The sequence below is a fragment of the Ahaetulla prasina genome, chromosome 2, assembly GCF_028640845.1.
Source record: "Ahaetulla prasina isolate Xishuangbanna chromosome 2, ASM2864084v1, whole genome shotgun sequence".
Classification (NCBI taxonomy): Eukaryota; Metazoa; Chordata; class Lepidosauria; order Squamata; family Colubridae; genus Ahaetulla; species Ahaetulla prasina.
Window position 1 is genome coordinate 104,474,375 of NC_080540.1, and position 25,391 is coordinate 104,499,765.

General features: G+C 38.6%; 1 protein-coding gene across 3 annotated transcripts in view; it reads right to left on the minus strand.

Moving 5' to 3' along the window:
- Nucleotides 1-11,507: 11,507 nt before the first annotated feature.
- Nucleotides 11,508-25,391, minus strand: part of CPEB4 (cytoplasmic polyadenylation element binding protein 4) — a 64,322-nt gene continuing 50,438 nt past the window's right edge. For 2 of the 3 annotated variants that reach the window (XM_058166000.1, XM_058166001.1), the window contains exons 5-9: nucleotides 24,676-24,765; nucleotides 23,675-23,793; nucleotides 22,390-22,504; nucleotides 22,002-22,183; nucleotides 11,508-16,028 (exon numbers count right to left, since the gene is read on the minus strand). In XM_058166000.1, coding sequence (XP_058021983.1) covers nucleotides 15,801-16,028; nucleotides 22,002-22,183; nucleotides 22,390-22,504; nucleotides 23,675-23,793; nucleotides 24,676-24,765 — 734 coding nt within the window. In that variant the 3' untranslated portion in view covers nucleotides 11,508-15,800. Of the gene's footprint in view, nucleotides 16,029-22,001; nucleotides 22,284-22,389; nucleotides 22,505-23,674; nucleotides 23,794-24,675; nucleotides 24,766-25,391 lie in introns of those variants that run through there. The other variant, XM_058166002.1, reaches the window with a different exon arrangement.

Here is a 25,391-nt window from a genome sequence, read left to right on the forward strand (position 1 = left end):
AAATGGGGCAAAACTCACTTAATAAATGTCTCACTTAACAACAGAACTTTTGGGTTCAATTGTGGTCGTAAGAGGAGGACTACCTGTATATGACTTGCGTAAAACAGATAGGATGAAATTGGAGGCAAAGGGATTGCTACAAATTTAACATAAATAGGAAGGCTGAGCAAAACCTAATGATTTTGAAGATGTTAGTCATTATAGATGTGGTCCTGTTTGCATATTTTGTGATTAAATCGCAGTCCCTTCCATCTTACGGGAAAATTAAGAATTATTTTAATTAATTTTAATTAATTAATGCAGCAGCCTTGGATTGAGCACATATGCCTCATCTAGTTTACAGTAATAGAATGCTAGCAATATAGAGAATTTAAGCAGCCTGTAGAGGCCAAACTGTGATTGCATCAATTAAATTTCCTTCATAGGGGATTTTAAAGCTTTGTGCTACTGGGGTAGAGTAATCATTGAACAACAAAATCCCCTTCTGGCTGTCTCTGCTTTGGTCACCTTTGCAAAAGGAGGTCTCCACTGGGCTCTAAAGTTGTCAGAAGTTAATTCCACCAAGGTTTACCCACAGATTCTGATTTTGTGCAGATTTCTTGTATTGAATTGGTTCATTGCAAAAAACAGCCTGCATGAAGGAATAGGCTGAGCTATGAGTCTCCCTTGCCTCGTAATGCAAAAGTATTTCATGTTGAAGAAGCTGCTTGTCCAGCAGGTGGCTAAAATTCTATCAGGTGGGGACATCTTCATGGATCAGGAACAAGGACAGGACAAGCTGAGCTTGATATTGATCAAATATTTCCACTCTACACTGCAGTAGAAATAGTTTTATGACATTTATCCACAAGAGAACAGTGGCAAGCAATGTTTGGTGGGAAGACCTTTGCTCTGACTCTATCCCACATAATCAGGTGCAATTGGTAAATGATAAATATGATAGGCTGTCCTTTTCATGGTGGCCCCTTTGCTACAATGTGAAGCCATAATTAAAATGTGTTGTTCTTACAACCAGAGAGGTTAGGGTTAGGGTTAGGGTTAGGGTTAGGGTTGTGCCTCAAGATTATATTCACCTCATTTAATGAGTGAATCATACCAAGGCTCAAGTTAATGATTGAAAGATTCCAGTCTAATTCTTCTCCCATAAACAAGCATCTCTTATCCAAAATAAAGCTAAGTCCAACTTTCCTTTTCTGAGAGGGAACATGAAGGTTTTGAAAGCTGGCCAGGTATAAATTCTGAATTATCTTTCTGGTTCACTTAGAAATGTGTGGCTTACATGGCTTACATGGCTATCATTTCCTGTAATATAATAAAGGTATTCTAACCACATTTATTCTTGTCTCAATGGGAATCTGACAATATGGCAATAGTTCCTTACCTGTGAGAACTATTCAGACACCCATGCAATGATTAGGGAAATCTGAATCCATGACTTATATCCTAGATGCTAGCAACTGTCAATCAGCCTTGCTACATCAATAAGAAGTGACAACATATATAGATCTCCTGACTGTACATCTAATTTGGGACAAAATCCTCCACCAGGTTTCTCCCTTTAAGTTGTTGCTTAAGAAGCCAACTACCATATTTAATGGTCCTTTTAACTACCTGATAACTAGGTATCAATCTAATACCTTCCACTTCAATTTCATACGTTAAATATCTGTTTTTCCCCATCATTCCTTGTGAAGCAACTGCCAAGCTTCTTGTCTATCTCTGGTCTATCACCTACTTCCATCTCAGTAAATAGTGAGTAGGAATTTGAAGCAAAATTCATTTCAGATTCTCAGCTTTGTGTGATTGTATTTAATTCACTGATGGGCAATCCAAACTGACTACTTCAAAGATTTAATGAACATGCCTGCCTTCACCTACTCCCTAGTTTCCATTTTCAGAACTTTTTAAGCTTAGACTGCCATATAGGTTAAGCACTCTCTCATCATTAAAGAAAAGATTTTCCTTGAACTGTACTCCAATTCAATCCCAAATAAAGCAAATTTCCTTCTGTCAAATGAAATAAAAACTGGTGTGAAAGAACTGATATGAATGATTCTATCTGGCCTATCTCAACTGTTCTGCTCCAGTTTTGGGCCTCAGAGAATTGGTAGTCTTGAAATGTCTATGGAGATGCTAGTCATCCAGGTCATGGCTCAGAGCTGAAGAAGCTTCTTGGATGAGAAGCAAAATGTCTTCAAAGAAACACCAGAAAGTCCAGTTGCCTCTTGAAAAAGCAGCTTTGGGTAGTCTTGAAATATTTCTCTGGGGTTATTTATTTATTTATTTATTTATTTACTTACTTACTTTTACCTCACCTTTATTATTTTTGTAAATAAGCTTCTTCTACTTTTCCTCACGACAATAACCCTGTTAGGTGGATTGGGTTGAGAGAGAATGGCTGGTCCGAAGTGACCCAGCTGGTTTTCAAGCCTAAAGACGGACTAGATCTCACAGTCTCCTGGTTTCTAGCCTGGAGTCTTGACCACTAGTTTTGCAGGTGAAAAAGAGAGCACAAAGGTGAAAAAGACGTCATGACCTATAGAATATGCCATGATGTATGGGAGAGGGAAAATATTGGGATTAATGTCCATCAGGTCTGCTCTCAGATCATAGTGATTTTATGGTGTCATGAAGAGTAGAGAGATCTACCAGGTTAAGGGGAGATCCTTAATTTTTCCATGTGTCTGTCTATCTCATTGTTGTCTATTATGTGTTATGTGATGGCACTGTATGATTCAAATTCATTGGCTAAATTAGCTAACTGATTTGTCAATTTTTAGGTGCATGGGAGTGGGTGAATCCATTATATTTGAGCTTCAGACTCCAATATTAATTTCATCATATACAGGAGGGTACCATAATTTCTTACAAATTATATCCCTTGCATGCCTCCCCCCCCCCTCCTAACCTCAACTTTGGTATGAGTGTTTTCCACTACAGGGATTATTATTGCAAATTTTATTACATTCTAATCCAGAAGAGCAAAGTTAGGGGCATTTTTTTTTATAAAAAAGAAGGAAGTTGGATTTAATGTGAATAGATGAAAACTTTATACATCAGTTAGATTAACATGCCTCATTCCCTCTTTAAGTTTAACCATGACTGAAAATTAAACCTCAGTGAATCCTTTGCAAAAAATTTAAAAGAAAGAAAGAAAACAAAAAAATACCCCATAAGGTGAAATAAGGAACAAAACTCAAACTGTCCTTCTCGGCTTCATACTTTTTTTTTTGCATTATTTCACATTCTCTTGGAAATTAGTATTTAATCAATATTCACAAAGGAGAATATTTTCAGATTCAAAAACATGGAATTTTTTGTTGTTGTTAGTTGCGAAGTTGTGTCCGACCCATCGCGACCCCATGGACAAGGTTTCTCCAGGCCTTCCTGTCTTCTACCATCCTCTGGAATCTACCATTTACTCCCACCTTTAACATATGTCTGGAGAAAAATATATATAATAGTGGAATTATATAGTAAGCCCAGCAGAGGGAGTATAATGCCATTAATTCTATATACTCAGATGGATTGGTTCCTTTTGAATATAAAAAAACCAATAGATTAAAAAAAACATCTCCCCCTTAAAAGCAGTAACACCTTGATTATGTAGAGATCCATTACACCACATTGTAGAAATACATGATGAATGGTATTTCCTTAATCTATTTATATGCTGGGATTACTTAATGTCATTTTATGCCTTTAAAGGCAGCTGAATACACAGCCTCATCCCAGGCCCTCTTTTTCATAAAGACAAACTGAATTGGCTTATTTTTCTCTGAAGAAAAGAAGGCAATGTTTTCTGGTTGGCTCTCTCTTTCTGCAGCCATTATTTGTCTCAGATTTCCTGTAGGCAGGCAATGGGCCTTTGGGACTGTTGTCAGAGTTGGCTTTCAGGATGCTGAATAAAGAGCAGCTAAGGAATTGCTTCATAAGCATTTATTGGCCAGCAATTCCTTCTGTGCAATCTGGTCTAAAGCAATGAGAAGAGATACTATTTTGTGAAGATCTACTCCCATTTCACTTCCAAAAGGAGATGTCTCTGTGTGTGTGTTGTGTGTGTGTTTGCACTGACATGGGTGAGAAGAAAAATCAAAGAAAATGGATGGTTTTCATGTACTGTAACAACTAGTACAAAATGGCATTTTAAAGGGGAAGGCTCCATTTGGGGGGTGGGGGAATACAAATAATCTAACCTAATAGAAAATGTTATAATAATCATACACATGAACTTAAAAAGTTTAGCTAGTGCAGTATCCCTTGCAAATAATATTCACTGCATTTTCAGACACTTCCTCATCAAAGCAGTAACCAAGGAATGCAGATCTGGTACCTCTCTAAATGTTATTGAACTACACTTCCCAGCATTCCTTGCCAATGACCATGCTGATCTCTTATATCTGCACCAATCAGAGCAAGCCTATTTCAATTCAATATAATGACTACATCTGCTACCTTGGGTCTATACCACAGAAATCATACCCATGTTTTTGACAATTTCCAAATAGCTGGTCTAATTCATATTTGCATATTACAGCATTTACATTATGTCTTATCTCTGATAGTTGAGTTATAGATATGGTGACTATGATTTTTGGGTGGAAATAAAGAAGAAACCTAAAAAAGAGACAAATCTGAAAGAGGTTCATAATGATAAAAAATGTGTTTAACTTTGCTTTACAAAAGAAAATTTAAGAACAAAACCAAGATAAATTTTATATATATATATATATATATTATATATAATTGAAAATCATTCAATTTCCCTATTTTTCGCATGACTATGAAAGTCTGTGAATTAAGTGGTACCATTTGTACAGTAAACGATAAATAACCAAAATATAAGACAAAAGTGAATTGTGAAAAATAAATATGAAAGAACAGCCTTCTGAAATCAAAGACTGTCCTTATAGTAAAGGAGGTATGGTCACTGTAGTTACATAGAGCTCTTTTGTAGGTTGAGACAGATTTTAAGAGATGGATGAACCCAGGGGGATTTGGGGAATTCGTGAGGAATGTAGTCCTAATAAGAACTGATAGCCCTAACCAGAGAGCCTTTATTCTTAAGATGGAAAGGTAACTGAAACAGCACTGAATAGAGTGCTATCCTTACATAGCTCAGGTGCGATGGGACTGCATACCACACTGTGAAACAGCTGCTGCAGATAATGGGACCAAACCTATAACAAAATAGTGCTACAAAAATGGCACCATTATGACATGCAAAGGTAACCTTTGGAGGGATGTTCCACTTGCTCAGAAATGTATAAGTGGTCAAAGATCTCACCATCTAAAATTCCTATTGTGAATTTCACTGTAAAAGCTTGCTTGTAGTGCATTCACCTGAGAACATTAGTTAATGGGTCCTTGTATATCTGACAAAGACTCTGCAGACTCTTAATAATGTTTTGGAGATTTTTAAGTTTAAAATTAAATCTGGGTCAGGACTGAGTAGAAGTCAGTCTGATTGCTCTGATTGGTGCAGGTATAAGAGATCAGCATGGTCATTGGCAAGGAATGCTGGGAAGTGTAGTTCAATAACCTCTAGAGAGGTACCAGATCTGCATTCCTTGGTTACTGCTTTGACGAGCAATTGTCTGAAAATGCAGTGAATATTATTTGTAATTTGACCGGCTAGGGTTGTCTCAGCCTTCCATCCTTCCGAGGTGGGTAAAAGCACTACATGCTAACTCTGTAAACTGCTTAGAGAGGGCTGCAAAAGCACTATGAAGCAGTATATAAGTCTAAGTGCTATTGCTAAATACAAACTTGAACTTTCCCACCTTCCCAGAGGGAAGAGAAAGGTACTGAACACCCCCCCACACCCATCCCAGGTATTTTTGAAGAAGAACAAATATTCCATGTGTTGACAGAATATATCTAATATATCTAATAAAGTTATAAAACAAGAGCGAGCTGCAATGGATGTCTATGAAATTAATTTGAAGATTTGATGGATGTCTTATTCCTTAAAGGAGATGAACAAATATTCAAAAAGGAAACTGATTTGGATATTATTTTTTTCTTCTGTATATGCAAAAGAGCTCTGCTAAGATTTGGAAGAACTTTTTTAGAAGTGATAAATAAAAGGATAATTTTTTATTGATACTAAAAGAAATCCATTTAAATTCTGATGGATTTTTGCTTTGGAACACAGATAATTAACAAACTTATCTCTGAGACTTTTTTTTGAAGGAATTAAAGAATGATTTTAAAAACTCAGAGAAGGTGTATTAAATTGGTTTCTTCAACCAGGGTAAAAGAAGAAAATAATTATATTTGGTTGCCTGGCCTTTTCCTAAGAAAAATGGGTTGACGTAGCATTTGGACTTTGTTTTCTTTACTTAAGACAAGAGCTATGGGGAAAAAAGAGATTATGTTTTATTTAGAGATAGTAATAAACTAAACTTATTTTTAACCTTCTGTGATTGAAGGGGAAAATTACTTCTGTTTTCTTTCTCATTTTCCTTTTCTCTCTCTCTCTTTCCACTAATCCCTTCTCTTCCCTTTTTTTATTTTTCAATTTGTATTTTTTTTTAGTTTCTATTGTCTTTTATTCTTTTCATTTAACATTCTAATAAAAAATATGTGAAAAAATGAATATGTTTTAATTATCCTGAGCTGATTAATTTTTTAAAAAATAAATCCCTTACGTAGATATATACCTGTTTGAGCATGTCAGTTCATAGAGGAGGGTATTTGTTACAACACTACAAAATGTTAGTATTTTGTTCAAACATATTACAGGTAGTCCTCAACTTACAACCACAACTGAGCCCAATATTTATGTTAAGTGAGATAGGTTTAAGTGAATTTTGCCCCGTTTTACGACCTTTCTTGCCACAGTTGTTAAGTGAATCACTACAGTTGATAAGCTAATAACCCAGTTGGTAAGTGAATAACCCAGTTGGTAAGTGAATTCCTCATTGACTTTTCTTGACAGAAGGTTGCAAAAGGTGATCATATGACTTTGGGACATAGCAACAGTCATAAATATGAACCAGTTGCCAAGCATGTGAATTTTGATCACATGATCACGGGATGCTGCAAAAGTCATAAGTGTAACTTATGTAACTTTGAACAGTCACTAAATGAACTGATGTAAGTCGAGGACTACCTGTATTCAGCTAGACTGACACATTTCTCACATAGAGCCAAGAAGCAATGAGATCAGATGAAAACACCTTTGTATTTTCACATCAACTTCCAGCCACCTGAATCTTTTAGGAAATTAAACAACAACCTTGAGGTCTCTATTAAGTCTTAAAAGATGAATGTTAACACTTGATGTAAACAGCCCCACAAATTGATGATACTTTTAAACTACTGGTATTTTCAAAGTCAGAGTGAACTTTGGCCATGATCGTTTTTCTCCATATGTTTTATTATTGGAATACACTAACTGCGCTTTCAAAACTAACTAAGCTTCTTTTATAGAGACATTAACAGGAAAAATATCAAGGCTTTCATATCAAATAAATGGTGTATACAAATTATGTGTTGCATACTTTAGATAACATCTCTAGATTGGCTTTCTAAAAACCACTCTTGTTATACATTTGTCAAGAAAGTTAAAAGATTACCAGAGCACCTGTAATCTTTCTACCTCATGCATTTATTTAAAATCATCTTACAAAAAAATGCAAGAATGTATAGAAAATGTTGCAACTACTTGCAGTTCAAGCCTGTTATTATTCAATTGCATAATAATAAGTTGTAATACTTATTTATATTTTATTAAGAAAATTTATACAACAATCAACTAACTCACATTGACTCTGGGCAGCTTATAGAAGATATTCTTTGAAAACACCGGTATGTGCTTAATGAAAACATAGCTAAAATCCAATACGATAATGAATAAAACATCAGATAAAAACCAAAGAATAATTAAAGTAGTATAAAAACTAAAGGCCTGATGAAAAAAGGTAAATGTAAATACTAGAAGATAACCGGACTTCCTACACACAGATTTTTTGGTCTTTTTGTCTCCAAGACTCCTTGTTTATATCACCAGTTGTATCTCCAAAGGCCTTAGAACGTACATAAAGATCTCATCTGATACTTTAAGCCAGGGATCTCCAAACCCCATGCCATGGATTGGTAATGGTTCACAGTGCACCAGAAACTCAGCCATGCTAATGAGCGAAGCCCCCATCCATGCATGGGCGGAATGCAGGCAGCATGTGAAACCACAGCCTCTCCAGTCCATGAAAAAGCCTTTCTCCACAGAACCAGTCCCTGGCACTGCTTTAAGGTCAGCTTAAACTGGAAAAGCAGCTTTTCCTGAGGAGTCTTTATTCTTATCTGCTATATAGATAATACACCGGCTTGGTGTAGCAAAAATTAGAAGACTGAGAAGAAAACCAGGAGAAATGTCAGTGTCTCATTCTTTTTCCCACATTAAACATATCTGATATCCAGGTGGCAAGAATTACTTTCTGACTAAAATGTGAGATCTGGGTAATTGAGTAGACTGAATATCACAAGATGGCAATCTAACTAAAAAAAACAACAACCTGTCAGTAAGTTGCCGTGAGTCATTCTGTAGGAAGCTCAAAATGGTTGGTATTACAAGTTTTTGAGAGGTAAACAAAATGTCAAGTGTGTGTCCCAGGACCACCTTTCATCTTAATTATATTTGCAAAACGGAAAGAGTGGGATACATCTTAAAAGTATGATAGGTTGGTACAATATAAAAATTGAACCCTTCATTTACAGAATAAAAGCCATGTTACTTTTATATTTTTATGCGGAACTCATAGAAATGTAAAGTGCATACGTGAAGCAAATGGTTTTGTCATACTTAAGTTGTTATTTGGGAAAAGAGAGACATGAAAAACCAAAGAGAGGAAATTTCTGTGCCAATATATGTTTGTATTATTTCAACTGTGTGTCTGCAGGTAAAATCCAAAACATTTGTTTGGGTGGAATATTCTAACTACTGACAGAACAGTGCTGAAATAGATCCCACTGAGTAGCTCAAGGCCCCAGCTGTGAGCATTCCATGAAAGCTTTTCACTTTCCCCCAGAGTGTTTTCCCAGAGTGCTACAGCAATGGAGATATCCATAAGAATCCTGGTGTGGGCCTGGCAGGCCTGGCAAAGCCTTTACTCCGTTCTGCCAAACAGCTCAGTTTTCCAATGCTTTGCATTCTTTCCCCCAGATGCGCTGCCACCTCAATAGTTTTATTCCTTTCCCAACATACCATTATTTGAGCATCTCATACTGGGCTTCTTTTGACCCGAACAATTAAGCGGCAGAAGCACATTAAGTGGAAGCAGGTGATTGAACACTTGGCTCCTTGTCGTTGACCCAGTCGACATACTCAGGGCTGTATGTTTAAAAATAAATGCTAGGATGCTGAGCTTGCTGAATATTCATGCCAAAGTCACGAGATTCCAGCCAGAGACATCAATGTATATCTGAGTACCACATTTACAAAATATAAATAGCATTTGGCTCTCCTCCCCACCCCACTTCAGTTGACATGTGAGCAGACAGCTGAAGGCTTATCCTCAGTGCACTGATGTCTACTTTAGGACTTTCTCCTATTGTTGGGCCTGTGATATCAACCCTTGGACTGATGTTACACGGGTTCCAACATGAGTGAAGTTGCTAGGGCTTAGTATAAATGGATGTCTATTCCATGCAGGTTACAAACCAGTCAAAGAGCCAGAGGCAAATGATATTACGGAATACAACAATGAAATGAACACATGACACTGAAAAACTGGAGTTTAATATGTAAACACCTATAGAAGTTATAACATTTTAACACATTGACCAAACCAAACATCTTTCAGGCTTGGTTTCATTATTCATCCTTCCCATACTATTTTTTTATAACCAAAACTACGATCTTTTGTATGTCAGTATTCTAGTTTAAATACAAACACACCCACCCCAAAAGTCCATAAAACTCTTTCCCTCCTGATTTTTACAGGATCCTTAAAGGTAGCTCTAATACAGTGATCCTTCAAACCTAGCTAAGTTTTATTGGCATCCATTTTAGGAGAGGATTGATTTATTAGTAGTATAATTTTAATAATGTAGATTTATTTCTATTATTTTATAACTAGGCCACCCTGTGAATTGTTGGATTACTTTCAGATATTTGCAAGCGCAGAAGGACTTAGTGTGTTTCTGTGGTGACTGGAGACTTACCCAAGGAACTGGCAACCTTCCTTGCAAGGCTTCCCAGGAAGGAAGTTGTGAGTCCAAATCTTCTATTGTGATCCCACCATCATCAAGTGATCTGCATCGGCTTTCTCCTGAAAGCTTCCCGAATGACTGTGGGGAGAACGCCTAGACTAGTCACCCCAAGAAATGAGACGGGGAGCATATAAATTTAATAAATAATGTTATAAATGGGGATCACATGACCATGGCAGCATAGCAGTGATGTTGAATAGCAGCTTCACAGAAGTACTAAAACAACTGCTTTTTCAACAATGAAGTGATTACAGCCGCCCACCCAACCCCAGCTGGATGGCTCATGGGCTGCTCTGAAGCTCAGCTCCCCGAGTCGTCCTGCAGACTGCTACTGTATAGAGGATCTTGTGGATGATTCTAGGGCTTTCCCTAACCCAGGAATGTCCTATAAATTAAGGGAGCACAGCTCCCTTGCTAATAAATTGAAAAAGCTTCAGTTCAGAGACAACTCCCTTTCATGAGCTTCCCCCTGGACCAGTCAGTTGATCATCTTCAAAATCCTCTGACTAGAAGCCCCCTCTTGTAACCCAGCCAGAGTTTAGGAATTGGGCAAGCTATAGAAACTCTTATAAAAATAGTTATTACTTAGTGCTAATCAGAAGCTAAGGTGACATACCTAGTATGCTATCTTCCTATTTTTCCCTATGCCAACAGTCCTGTGTGGTAGGTGAAAGTGTTAATGCATCTGCTATAGCTGAGGTAAACCAGAATATATTCCACCTGCTCCCAGTCCACCAGTTTAACTACCAGCTCACAGATATGAAGTAATTTCCATAACTTAATATACTGTTGTACAGGTTTTATCAGTAACAGCAGTATTAAAAATGTGAATCATACTGAGCAATGATTATAATCAAGTATTGCACTTAAGGGATGAGCAGGGATTAAAATCTGAGACTGCAATGCTTACGTACTTTAATTATTTCTACTCCAACCTACCAATCATTTATAAGTTATGAACCTGGGATCATGGACAATGATGTCATATCACCAGAGAAGGTGTGGTGGTGGGGAGAAGTAAAATAGGCACATTTTTCTCTGCAGGTGGGAAAAATCCTCTAGGGTATTTTCACTTTTTAATGGTCTCTTTAACCTTTGCAAGCTTTTAGCATCCATTTTAAACTAATGAGCCTTAAAAAACGCCCCCCTCCCCAGTAACAGTTTTGGTTTGTACAACCTAGAAACTATGCAGGGCATAAATGGAGTACCTAATGAGGGTAGATTATTCCATCCAGAGAGGCACCAGTTATATCTTGGCCCTGAAGAGTTCAAAATAACAGACCAAGCAACTGTTGAGTTAAAAGTTTTATTCATTCAACATCTCACATTACAAATATTTAAAAATTATATGCATACTGCTATAAATAGTCATTTGCAAACTATTTAATAACATTAATTTTCCACTAGCACTTCAACAAATGAACTCTCTTAAAAAAAGAAACTTGTGTTATAACTTAGAGTAGAACATACAAAAATATGAACTTAAATTGTGAAAATGACTTTAATAAAAAATGAATTACCCTTATTTAAAATGCTATAATAAATACTACAACCTCCCCATACACAGTAAAAACTATATGGAAATTCAGCCAAGTAGTACAAGTAACTGACATACTTAAATAACTTTTCCTTCTGATAATATGAGCATTACATTGGGGAAAAACATATTAGGGATTAGTAAAAACTAGACACCCACTTGCTAAAAGTTTCACTTCCAAAAAATATAACAAAAGAATCTGATGAAAATTATAAAAACTAATTATACTTTAAATTTTAAAAATATAAAAAATAAAACAGTTGAATACAATATTGTCCCAATTCTTACAATGCTATCAATCACAGTAGCTTTAAAATAAGATAATAAAATAAAGCAAATGACCAAAACCTCTTTTATTCCTTTTTTTAAAAAATAATCTCAAATTTACATTAGTAGAAAGATTGATTTCTGATTCTTTTCTTTAGAAACACCAGCAAGAAAGAGGATTTACTAGAACAGTAGAAAATGACATTTTTAAATGTCTGCAATTAAAAACAAAGAATTACACTGCAAAGATCTTCCAGAAGTCTGAAATAAGTATTGCACATAACTTGAAGTTAACTTGCCACAATTCATCACATTCAAGTTTTAAATCACCTTTTAAAACAGAAGGCTTTAACTCTTCAAGAAACAAAAAGGGGTGAATTATCAAGTCTTTCCAACAGCATCCTTATAAAACACTAAAGTCATTCACTGCAAGTTTTAGATTTGCGTTCTGCAGAGGTCTGTGTATGGAGAAGTAGATACTATATACCAAAAAAGCACGGGGCAGTGGGGTTCTTTTACATATAAAATAAATCAGAAACACTTTATTTTACATTGCAAAAATAACCATGTAATTACTCTGTAATTACATTGTAAATACATGGCCAGTGCCATGCTTCTGAAAGAAAATGACATGCTTGTTTACACCCCTTTAAAATAAAGTGATACCCTAGGATTTTAAAACTAATTACATGTTAGTTATGCTTGGAGTGACATGGCAACTCCACTTTCCATGTAATCTGAAGGACATATTATATTAGCACTATTTTGAGTACAGAGTAATAGAGATAATCATTTATGCCCTGTAAATTGAAGTGTAACCAAATAATCTGTAAACACGCTTTTCACACAATCACCACAAGTGAATATTAGTAGAATAACATTTTTTTTTAATATTAGTCATGCATACTAACATTACATGCCCACCATTGGGCAGGCTTGAGTTTATTTCCTTAAATATGATTTAAAAGCGCAGACACATCTCTGCAAACACCTAACATCAATTTGTTAAGATTAAAAATGGCTAAACATTCACCAAAAAACATCTGCATTTGTGTATTATTTTTAAAAATCTATTAAGAAGCAGTAGACAATTTGGGATGTTACTGTTAAACTTCTACTCTATGTTTATGCATTAAATTTCAAGAGTCTAAAGACAAACTCTCATTTGTCACTTTCATGCTTTTTAAAAATTTCTTTTTTTTTTAAGTCTCAACTTTACATATAAGTATTTCTTAAATTATATGTACACCAAATACCTGGTGCTGGGCTAAAGATGTTTAAGCAACATGCTTTCTTTTCTCTGCAAATTCTAAAATAGCATTGCCAGTGCACAACATCCATAATTCAAAATGTATGCAGAGCACTGAAATGTATAAAAAGCAGAATATAAGAAAATAAAATTTATTAAAATTATTTATATTAAAAAATGAAGTATATGAAGATCTCTCAGTAATAAAAGTACAAAAAGCTACTCTTTGCAATATGAAAAATTGAGGTATTGCATAAAGAGATATCCCGTCAGTGAAAAGTGTGCCTAAAAATGCTCACTGTTGGAAAAACAAGATATACAAAAGTAGTGCATAACAAATATACATTATGTGCATGACAAAATAAGTTAGCTACAAAAACACTGTACCGAAATTCAGCAGGTCATGTACAAAGGGAAAAAATTATTATTCAAAGCTACTTCTCAAACAGTGTTATTTCTTGTAATGGTAACCCATCTCACCTGTTCACTGGATAGGATCGGCACAATAAGACACCCCAAGCCACCTACAAGCATTTTTTAAAAAAATTAAAAGGAATATTCCAACTATAATTATGTACTTCAGAGAAAAAGGTCCCTGACAGTCTACAAAAGAGCACTCTCCATTTGCATTTCCTGTTGTCAATATTTGCAGGGATTCATTAAAAGGAGTTCCCTTTCTCTACTTGACAAGTAGACAGCAAATGTCTCCATTTTGACCTTTGGAAAATAACAAGGGTATGTATCATGTACTGAAAACCAAACTGCCTCTGATAGGTAACTGGCAATGGAGGAAAGGGATGGGGAGGAAGAGAGCTTACAAAAGGGATGCTTTTTCTCTGTAGCTGTGCTTAAGCAAGTCTTTGGTTTAAGAGTCTATGGTGGTATCATGCCAGTTTCAGATTCCAACTGGCTTTTTCTACACACTGCTACAACCCCGTTACTGTGGTTAAGAGATGGATACATTCCCTCCTATCGATTTTCTCAAGATTTACAGAGCATCAAGTGTATTTCAATCTAATCAACACCACCCTGTGCCTTAGCTTTACCATATGCTGTGTTCCCCACCTACATGTTTATAACACTTCATGCATTACTCAGCAAGTTGGAGTCCTGCGATGGTTTATGTTCTGTGCTAAGTCCCAAACAATTTTTTTTGGTCAGGATTCCTTTTACTCACTTGCTCTCTGTTGAAAGACAAACATATCCTTTGCAGACATGCATGCCTATTCATTCAGCCAACAGTGCAAAACATCCCTGGAAACAAACTTTACTTTGCCCTCTTATAAATCGCTAGGTTACAGCTTTGTTAGGAGGTTAGAACTGGTTTCACATCCCAGAGTAAGCCCAAGAAGTAGACAAAATTTGATATGTACTGGAAGGGTGGATTAATAGAATGGGGGCGGGTGGGAATGGGGGGGGGAATTAAAATGTACTCTTGAGGTATATCTTTAGGTTCTTGTATTTCATGTCAAAATGGAGAGCAAAGGCTGGCCTCTGATTTACATTAGTAAATTAGGATATAGAGTTCTATATAGCCATCAAAAATAAAATCTATACATTTGTTCTTCAGGAGAGGACATGCCAGTTCACTAGTTGTCATTACTTTAGCTTTGGTAGGATTTGTAGGGCTGTATTCTGATAATGAAATTTCTTTCAAAACAACAACAACAACCACAATAATAAAGAATAAGTGCACTCCCCACCCACCCCCCAGTTATAAACTGACCCAGGATTTACATTCGGGAACTTTAAAAATGTGATTGCTTGGATGAAGAACACAGATCTAAGCTCTGCCTACTCAATTAGTAAAAATTTGAATGTGGTGGGAAGTTGGAGGCACGGTGAGACACAATACTGTGCTAAAGATTTAGCTTCAGAACCCTTACATCAAACAAAAAAAGAAACTTAATGCTGCTTTAAACCTTGCTCATGCATTTTTGTTGCTTTAAACATGCTCTTTTCTGTCACTAATTTAACAGCTAACTGTTTCCATTGCTATAAAATCATCGGTGGCAAGAAAACAGGCTTCCCAGAGGCTTGGCTAGGGAAGGGGGCAAGGAGAAGGAAAGGGCGGGTTGGTTGGACAAAGTGTCAGATAAGATTCATAGTGTTCCTATCTCATGGTTACTTTAATAAAAGTAGTCTATTGATTTTGTTATTAGCAATAATTTAATTAAAAAACAAAATACTCTATTGTTTCATTTCTCTTAATATTGTTCTTTCTTCCTTCAAGAAAAGATAGCAGGAAAGCAGTGTCCTCTGGGGAACCAGGAAGATAAGAGAACCTGGCTTCCATGCACTGTGTTATCCATAGGAAAAGGAGTTCCCCACAAAGTTTAATGACAAGATTCTACAAAATACCTATAGGATTATAGGCCATTCTTTTGTTACACTATTTTTAAGTTACAGACTACAACAGCAGGACATGCTATCTTGAGTAAGAGGGAATAGGGAGGGAGGGCAAAGGAATCAGGAGAACAGAAGAGTGCACTTATTTTGAGGGCCTGCATATGAACACACTGCAGTAATCACTTAGTTCCAGCGGAATGAAATATGTCTTGGGCGATCTCCTCCCTCTTTCACCAGGGGCTTGTGGAATTCCCTGCCAGCGCGTGAATGGATAGCAGCCCAGCAATATTCACAGTAATACTGCAGACAGGTCACATTAGCACAGAAAAATGGAGCAAACTTTCCACCACAACGGGCCCCCTGACATTCATCACACAGCTGATCATCCAAGACATATGGCTTAACTTCCACCTGTGATGAAAGAAGGAGAGAAAATGTACACATTTCTTAAGTTTGGCCTCGTTAGACAAAAGTGTAGTTGAGGTGTGTGTGTTTTTTCTCTTCATATATTTCTACTAGCCAATTATAGATACTACAAATATCTCAGTGAACACTCTCATGCACAGTGAAAAGAGCTTTGCTGGATCAGACTGGACATGGAACTAGCTCTGGTTTTTTCCCCCCTAGGATTAGCTGAACAAGCAAAACAGAAAAGCAGTAGCTTTCTTCTGTTGTATGGTCTCCATCAAAAGAGGTATTAAATACTGCACTAAGATCCTAACAGGCTGACTTCACCCTTCAGCTGGGTCCAACTCACTGGACAATCATATACCAGCCATTATTATGCAAACGTGAAAAGAATAAAATTGGGGTCTAGAATATATCTCATGTTCTGAGTTCGTGTAGAGAACGCAAGAAAAAACCCCTCAGGTAATTACATTTCTTTTGGTGAGTTATATTTCATAGAGCTACCCTCTTTACAATTTTGCCTAACCTTCTTTTAAAATCATCCCAGCTTGTGGCCATTATCACATCCTGTACAAGATGGCATCATATCTACCTACAGAAGACACTTCCCTATTATTTAAGATGTCTGTCAAATTAACTTTGGGTTTCACAATCTATACTTTCTATTGAGGCAGGTGCTTATCTGATGAAACAGCTAAAGATCTTTCTCAAATTTGTTGAGTTTTACTCTGATCATGCCTGTTATTTAAACACTGCACTAGGGGAATTGATTGATTAAATTAGTAATTGTACTAAATTGACATTATTTCAATTCTGATCATGTTGAATCACTCAAATACAATGAGATATTCCCTGAGAATTAGAGATTTAGAATGTTTTGGTGAAATTAAATTACCCCTTTCTTTGATTTAAAAGTAATTTAGGAATTTTCTATATAAACGACTTCACAATTTGGAGGACCTACAAATGGATCCCCTTGAATCTTTTTTAAAGATAAAAACTGAATAGTTATATAAGAACCTTAGTATTGTTTTGTAACTTTGGCAACGAGCAGATATGGGGATTCATTTTCCAGAATTCTCATTTGAATGACCTCAAATCAGAAAAATTGGAAAGTGCAACTTATTCCTACCATTTCTACCATTAGAAGGTAGGAGAATTGAACCAAATTCATTTGCTATTTAAAATAAATTTCAAAAGTTATTCTGTATCAAATTGTTAAAATTTAACTGCCAATGCATAAATAAACCAATTAATTAACCCTGACCCCATTTACACACCATGTGAATAAATGCTTTGGCTATAAATGTGATTTAACAGCTGTATGTATGTATGTATGTATACATGTCTATACATGTAAAATATCTGTAACTGTTAAAGTATGGATGTCCACAGAAAAATTCTGAATTTCAAGAAGATACATTTAAGGAAGTCCTTGATCATATTATATTAAAATCTAAAATGCAGGAACAGGAGAGCTGCTCTTTATAATTTTTCTACATTTATATGTGTCAAACAAAGTTGCCACAGCTTTAACAATAGCAAGATTTACTTACCAGTATGAATCAATTCACCTTACTAAAAGCTATGGCAGAAATGTTTTAATTTCTTGCTCAGATGTTTAGATTCTGTTAGCATCAGTAATATATTACATATCGAGAAGCAGAACATTACGTGCCTTCCAGAACGGGAGGACAAGCCACACAAATCAATATTCGTTTTATTTATTCTTTTCTATCTAAGAATGGCATCATTTTAAATTACTGGGTTAGAACAATTTAGTTGCCATGTTGACTGAAAAGAGAAAAACACTGTGGCAAAAATTGAAATGATTCATAACTTCTTACACCAGCTTTCCTTAACCTGACTGTAACTCCCAGACAGCTTTTAGCTTGGAATTCTGGGAGTTAAAAAATCTCAGCACATTTGAAGGGCACAAGGTTGGGGAATGATGTCTTACAGTGTCAAAACAACACATGTATCTTTCCAGCGTATATGTCAACGTGGTAAAAGGAGAAGTGAACTTCTGTTGCAAAGATATTATTATTTATTATTATTATTATTTATTAAATTTTTATACCGCCCTTCTCCCGAAGGACTCAGGGCGGTGTACAGCCAGAAATAAAAACAGTAACAAATACAATTTAAAATAAACAGTTAAGAAACTTATTATAAAATTGGGCAAAAATTTAAAACATATTAAAAATTTAAAACCCATTAAAATACATCCAAAAAATTAAAATTTAGAATTTAAAATTTAAGCCAACCCCACGCGAGTAAATAAATACGTCTTCAGCTCGCGGTGAAAGGTCCGAAGGTCAGGCAATTGGCGCAAGCCAGGGGGAAGTTCGTTCCAGAGAGTAGGAGCCCCCACAGAGAAGGGTCTTCCCCTGGGCGCCGCCAGCTGACATTGCTTGGCGGACGGCACCCTAAGGAGTCCCTCTCTGTGTGAGCGTACGGTTCGGTGGGAGGCATGTGGTAAAAGCAGGCGGTCCCGTAAGTACCCAGGCCCTAAGCCATGGAGCGTTTTAAAGGTAGTGACCAGCACCTTAAAGTGCACCCAAAAGGCCACAGGGAGCCAGTGCAGTCTGCGCAGGAGTGGTGTTACACGGGCGCCACGTGTGGCTCTCTCTATAACCCGTGCAGCTGCATTCTGGACTAACTGAAGCCTCCGAGTGCACTTCAAGGAGAGCCCCATGTAGAGAGCATTGCAATAATCCAAGCGAGAGGTAACAAGAGCATGAGTGACCGTGCATAAGGCATCCCGGTCGAGGAAGGGGCGCAACTGGCGCACCAGGCGAACCTGGTGAAAAGCTCTCCTGGAGACGGCCGTCAAATGATCTTCAAACGACAGTCGTCCATCCAGGAGAACACCCAAGTTGCGCACCCTTTCCACTGGGGCCAATGACTCGTCCCCAACAGTCAGCTGCAACTGCAGCTGACTGTACCGGGGTGCCGGTATCCACAGCCACTCCGTCTTGGAGGGATTGAGCTTGAGCCTGTTTCTCCCCATCCAGACCCATACGGCTTCCAAGCACCGGGACAGCACTTCAACAGCTTCATTGGGGTGGCCTGGGGTGGAAAAGTACAGCTGCGTATCATCAGCGTACAGTTGGTATCTCACCCCAAAGCCACTGATGATCTCGCCCAGCGGCTTCATATAGATGTTGAACAGGAGAGGCGAGAGAATTGACCCCTGCAGCACCCCACAAGTGAGGCGCCTCGCGGCCGATCTCTGCCCCCCGTCAACACCGTCTGCGACCGGTCAGAGAGATAGGAGGAGAACCACTGATAAACGGTGCCTCCCACTCCCAACCCCTCCAACCGGTGCAGCAGGATACCATGGTCGATGGTATCAAAAGCCGCTGAGAGATCTAATAGGACCAGGGCAGAGGAACAACCCCTGTCTCTGGCCCTCCAGAGATCATCCACCAACACGACCAAAGCTGTCTCCGTACTATATCCGGGTCGGAAGCCGGACTGGAACGTGTCTAGATAGACAGCTTCATCCAGGTATCGGGGAAGCTGCCGTGCCACCACACTCTCTACAACCTTCGCAACAAAGTGAAGGTTGGAGACTGGACGATAATTTCCCAAAATAGCTGGGTCCAGGGAAGGCTTCTTGAGGAGGGGTCTCACCATCACCTCTTTCAAGGCGGCAGGAAAGACCCCTTCCTGCAAAGAAGCATTAATGATCCCCCGGAGCCAGCCTCGTGTCACCTCCTGTGTGGCCAGCACCAACCAGGAAGGACACGGGTCCAATAAACATGTGGAGGCGTGCAGCCTCCCCAACAACCTGTCCACGTCCTCGAGAGCCACAAGGTCAAACTCATCCCAAACAATCTCGACAAGACGCATCTCCGCCTTCTCACCTGGATCATTCCAATTTTGGTCCAAACCATCCCGGAGCTGAACGATTTTATCGTATAGATAACCACTAAACTCCTTGGCACGTCCCTGTAAGGGGTCATCCCGCACCTCCTGATGAAGGAGGGAGCGGGTCACCCGAAACAGGGCGGCCGGGTGGTTATCTGCCGACGCAATGAGGGTGGAAACGTAAGAACGCCTCGCCTCCCTCATTGCCACTAGGTAGGTCTTAGAATAAGACCTAACTAGTGTCCGGTCAGCTTCGGAACGGCTGGACCTCCAGGCACTCTCTAGGCGTCTTCGCTGGCGTTTCATCTCCCTCAGCCCCTCGGTGAACCAAGGGGCCGGTTGAGACCTATGCCGGATCAGAGGCCGCAAAGGTGCAACACGGTCCAAAGCCCCAGCCGCAGCCTGCTCCCAGGCCACGACTAGTTCTTCAGCCATGCCGTGGGCCAGGTCCTCAGGCAACGGCCTAAGCTCCATCAGGAACCGCTCAGGGTCCATCAGGCGCCTGGGAAGGAACCAACGCATTGGTTCCATCTCCCTGCGGTGGTAGGTGGCGGTCCAAAAGTCCAGATGAAGGAGAAAATGATCTGACCATGACACAGGTTCTGTTACTAAATCTCTTAATTCCAGATCATTTAGCCACTGACTAGAGATATAAATCAAGTCCAGTGTGCCTCCCCCCATGTGCGTGGGGCCATCAATTACTTGAATCAGGTCCAAGGCCATCATGGAAGCCTGGAACTCCCGGACTGCCGTCGATGACAAGCCGGTCGATGGCAGATTGAAATCCCCCATGACCATAAGTCTGGGGGTCTCAACCGCCACTCCGGCAAGCACCTCCAACAATTCGGGCAGGACTGTAGTCACGCAGCAAGGAGCCAGGTACGTGCTCAACAAGCCCATCTGATTCCTATGACCCCACCTCACAAAGAGGGATTCACAACCGGCTATCTGAGGTACAGTGGACTCCCTCGGTTCTAGACCTTCCCTAATAACAACCGCCACCCCATCACCCCTACCTTGGGCTCTCGGTTGATGAAATGCTCAGAAACCCGGAGGGCACAACTCGACAAGGGGAACACCCCCTTCCGTGCCCAACCAGGTTTCCGTAATGCCCATGAGGTCCGCGGACTCCCCCTGAATAAGGTCACAAATCAGGGGGGCTTTATTAACCATGGACCGAGCATTGCACAACATCAACCGAAGGCCCAAGCTCTGAGAATTTTGGCCGTCTGGGGAACGGGTAAAGACTAAGGGGCCGGACCACGTGATCGCTTTAATATAGCAAGCACGTGCTCCCAGAAAATGATACGGTCCCTTGCTTCTGCCATATCTGCCTCTCCCACTTACCGTACAGATGGAACGATCCTCTGAAACTGGAACATACCCTTCCCCCCCTGCCTTCGGACCAGATAAAGTGGTGCCGCGAGCGAACGCAGGGGCTGGACCCCTCCCCGACGGGTTTCTCCCCCCACCTGTCTCCTCCCTCCCACCCCTTAAAAAACCCTTCTTTAAAAACCTATTTAAAAACCCCCAAAGGTTCTTCTTCGACGCATGCCACCTCTCTGGATCCCAAGACCCTTCATTAAGGCAGGGTTCCTTAGTTTATTCTTAGTGCTACTGACTTGGGCTGTGAAAATGTGCTCAACATTAACAGAGATGGATGTTTAAGTAATTGACTATTGTTGCTGTACAGATTATACTGAATTAAAATAGAATGTGTGTAAGGAAACTTAGAAATCCAGTAGAAACATACTGGAGCTGCATGCCTTTAGCTTTGATAAAGCAGCTGCCCATTCTACTACAAAGCAGTCAGGCAGGGTGAAAGAAAGGCTAATAGTAAGCAAGTCATGCAGATGTAAAAGGATAACTCTAAAAGCACAGGCTTATTTTCTGTGCCGCTGGAAATGGCTCTAAAGGGAACAACTGGTTTTGGAGTCAAAAGGCAGTAAAAAAAATCAATTCTTTGATATTTTGGATGACGGGGGGCAGCATTGTATTTAAACAGTTGTTTTTGTTGATCCTGTCATGAACTGGCACTTATATGGACATAAGCCAACAAAAGAATGCTGTGTAATAAATAGAATATGCTCTAGTACTTACCCGTTTATCTATCTCTCCATGTTGCAGCTGAACAAAGCGGGCACTGATAGCAGCTATATAACTCTGTTGATTGGAAAATGCAACACGCCCAGCTCCTTTTGGGTACTTCAGTTCAGGGTCAGTATCAATTCCAGCATAGCAAACTCCTCCATACAGCCGATCCATTATCATTGCAAGCTCCACTAAAATATAGTAACAACAAATATGCATATAAATCCCCTTTTTTTCTAGGCTCTGGGCAATGGAGTTTCTACTCTTCTATCTAAATTTCTGTTCTTCTATCTGAAAATAATGAGAATGTCAGCAAAAGTTAATAAGCATATTTCCATATCAGAAATTCCCAACAGCAAGGTCACTTGGACAAAGTCAACAAGCCATTTTTCCATACCTGCTCGTAAGGGTCGTGGAACTCCGCCTACAAAAATGGTTTTCCGTGGATCCAGAGGTTGTGAGCCATCCATCACAAAATCACTGTCACTAAGATTCCAAGGTCGGATCTGAACCTGCACGTAAAAAACAAGACTTTATATACAGTTCTAACTAAGAGTCAGAATGGATTTTTTTCATAGCAGTAACACATTATTATTTTGTGTCTGAGCATGTATATCAAATCAAAGCAATGAGCGTATCTAATACAGTACTCCTGCCTCCTATTTTCCCTGCAAAATCAATCCTGTGAAGTCACCCAGCTGGTTTTCATGCCTAAGTGAAGCCTAGAACTCACAGCAATACAGTCACATCCCAGTAATATAGAGAACAGAGTGATTCCACATTCCTCTGCTGTTATTTATCCATTTGCTTCAACTAACCTATTAACGGAAGTGTCATCTGTGCATGCACATGCTTGGTCAAATGATAGGAAATCCTCAAAGAGGCTTTGCCAGCTTCCAAGAGGAGATAGCACCTCAACATTACAATCAAGACATTCAGAGGGGACTTCAGTTGCTTCACAAAGCTTCCCTTTGAATGAATCCCAGAGCCTTATTAAATAACCATGAAGGTACTGAAAGGAATTGCTGAGAAGAGAAATTGCTTTAAGGGGCTGTTCACAAGTCCTGGTCATGTTTCTATTGCATCATTTTTCCTTCAGATTCAGAGAGCTGCAGAGCCCTAGTATTTAGTCTGCAGGCTGAAGATGCCCAACACCTGCTTGACCATCAAAATAACCATTTAAGTGTTCTGCAATGCCTCCACAGCAACTATAATAGAATCTATATCTTTAGTTTATCATGATGCTACTACAGACAAAATCAATTCTTCCTCCCAACTAATTAACTTCTATAGATAGAATTAGCACTCCTTCCCAAAAAGAATTCCCAAAATTCTTCCCTTTATGCTTCTCCCTTTTATTTGTCCGGATTTTGGCTTGTACACAGAAGTAAGGACCAAATGTGTATGGAAGAACTTCAAAAATAATCCACTTTGAGAGAGAGGGCATTGAGACCCAACAGTAAAGTATAGTGCACGGAGGAATTATGACCCTGAACTTGCAGTTTGATAAGCTAAATTAGCCATTAGTTGTGCAGTGCCTGAGACTCAATAGTTCAAGGAGAAAGGAAAAACAAATCCTGTTCCTCCTGACTGAAAAACCATGGACATACATGCTTCTCTAGTATATGAATAATACTTTTACATATAATTTTGTAAACTTCATTTATATCAAAGTCACATACTGGTTTATCTTTAATCGTGGGGCTGGAAACACACAGGTAGAGTTTTCCGTCCTCTTCAATACATGCATCAATCAAAGCCTGTACAGAGCTTTCATCTTGGAACAACAAAAAGGCATATCCTAGACACAGAAGAAAGAAACATGGTTTGTTCACTATGTACTATATATGATGTATTGAAATTTTCTATTTTGTGTGTACTTAGATGTGATAACCATGAGGGAAGAAAAAGAAAATCAGGGAGTCATACTTAGAAAAGGGGAGGTCATTTTCAAAATAGCAGGAGTAGCCATAATCTAACTAAAATGCTATTATTAAAGAGATTAAAAAACAACAACAAAACTTCATCAGTTTCTTCCTTAGAATGAAATTTAATCTGAATGTACTGCTTTACTCTACAGAGAAGAAATAGAAGGGGGATTAAAGAAAATAAAGAAATTACAGGGGGAAAAACAGAAAGGGAAGTATGTCGAACAGTAGATTAAAAAGTTCAAAGTAAAAAAAAAGTAAAAAATAGACAAAAAGTGCCAACTGGAAGATCAGAAGTAAAAAACAGCAATGACAAAGCACTTGAAATAAGAAAAAGTGGACTAATGAACACTTCATATTACTTTATGTTTCGCAGTAGTATCGAAATATACTTTTGTGATTGTGGTATGTAATAGAAAATGGGTTGAAGAGACATCCATGTTAAAATCTCAAATGATAAAATTCACTCCATGAATCATAGAATTGCAAGGTTCATACTATCATATCCAATTCTGTGCTCCACGCAAGAATCCAGAATTAAAGCCTCTATGGCAGATGGCTATCCAGCCCCTATTTGAACAGATCCAATAATGAGCCCACTGGCTGTTCCTATTAAGAAAATGTCCTAGCACTAAGAAGATCTTTTCATGAGGAGGGATAATACCATCTTTTAACTAACATAGCTTTTATAGAAACCGTTACTTGTTCTGAATAATTTTAGAGAAGGGCAGGATACATGAAGTAACAAAAGTTACCTTTAGGAGGAAAATACGATTTGCTTTCAGCTTTATGAGGCCAATCTACAATCAATGGGCCAAAACGACGAAAGCTGGCTGTGATCTCATCTGCAAGTTGGTGAACCAAAGAAAGAGAGAGAGAAAAATCTTCAGGTTTTTTTTTCAGGGGGAAGGGTCCCAAATAAACCAATTTAAGCAATTTGAGGATAATACTCGGGTAATACTAGGCAACCCAAATACGCAGAGACAGCAGGTATTTTCAAAAGGAAAAAAATACCGTATATATTTAATAAAAAAGCACAGTTTAAATATCAAAGATGTGGTTTTAAGATTACAAATAAAGATTTTGCAGCAGCATACTTAAAGTAATAATTAAATGACTGAATTTGAAAAGATTTTACTGCCTAGCTCCAGGCATTCTCCCACAGCTAACATGCAGAGCTTGCATCAAGAGCAAGTTGCTCAGCACGGACCTGCAAAAGGTGGGGAGAAAGGGAAAAGAATGTAGCAAAGCCTAGCCACGCCTACTGCTTACATCATAGGCTTAAGCTGTATCTATGCACATCATCTGAGCTTGACCTCAGACTATCTTCAGCAGCACTTGCAGAAAGCCGTTATGTAACTGCTGCAGAGACGAGAGTGCAGATCTCCTTAGCAGAAAGCAAATGCTTCAAAGCCTTTCTTCAATTTCTAAATTCAGCTCAGGTGATCTGCACACTGGTTAATATTACCCA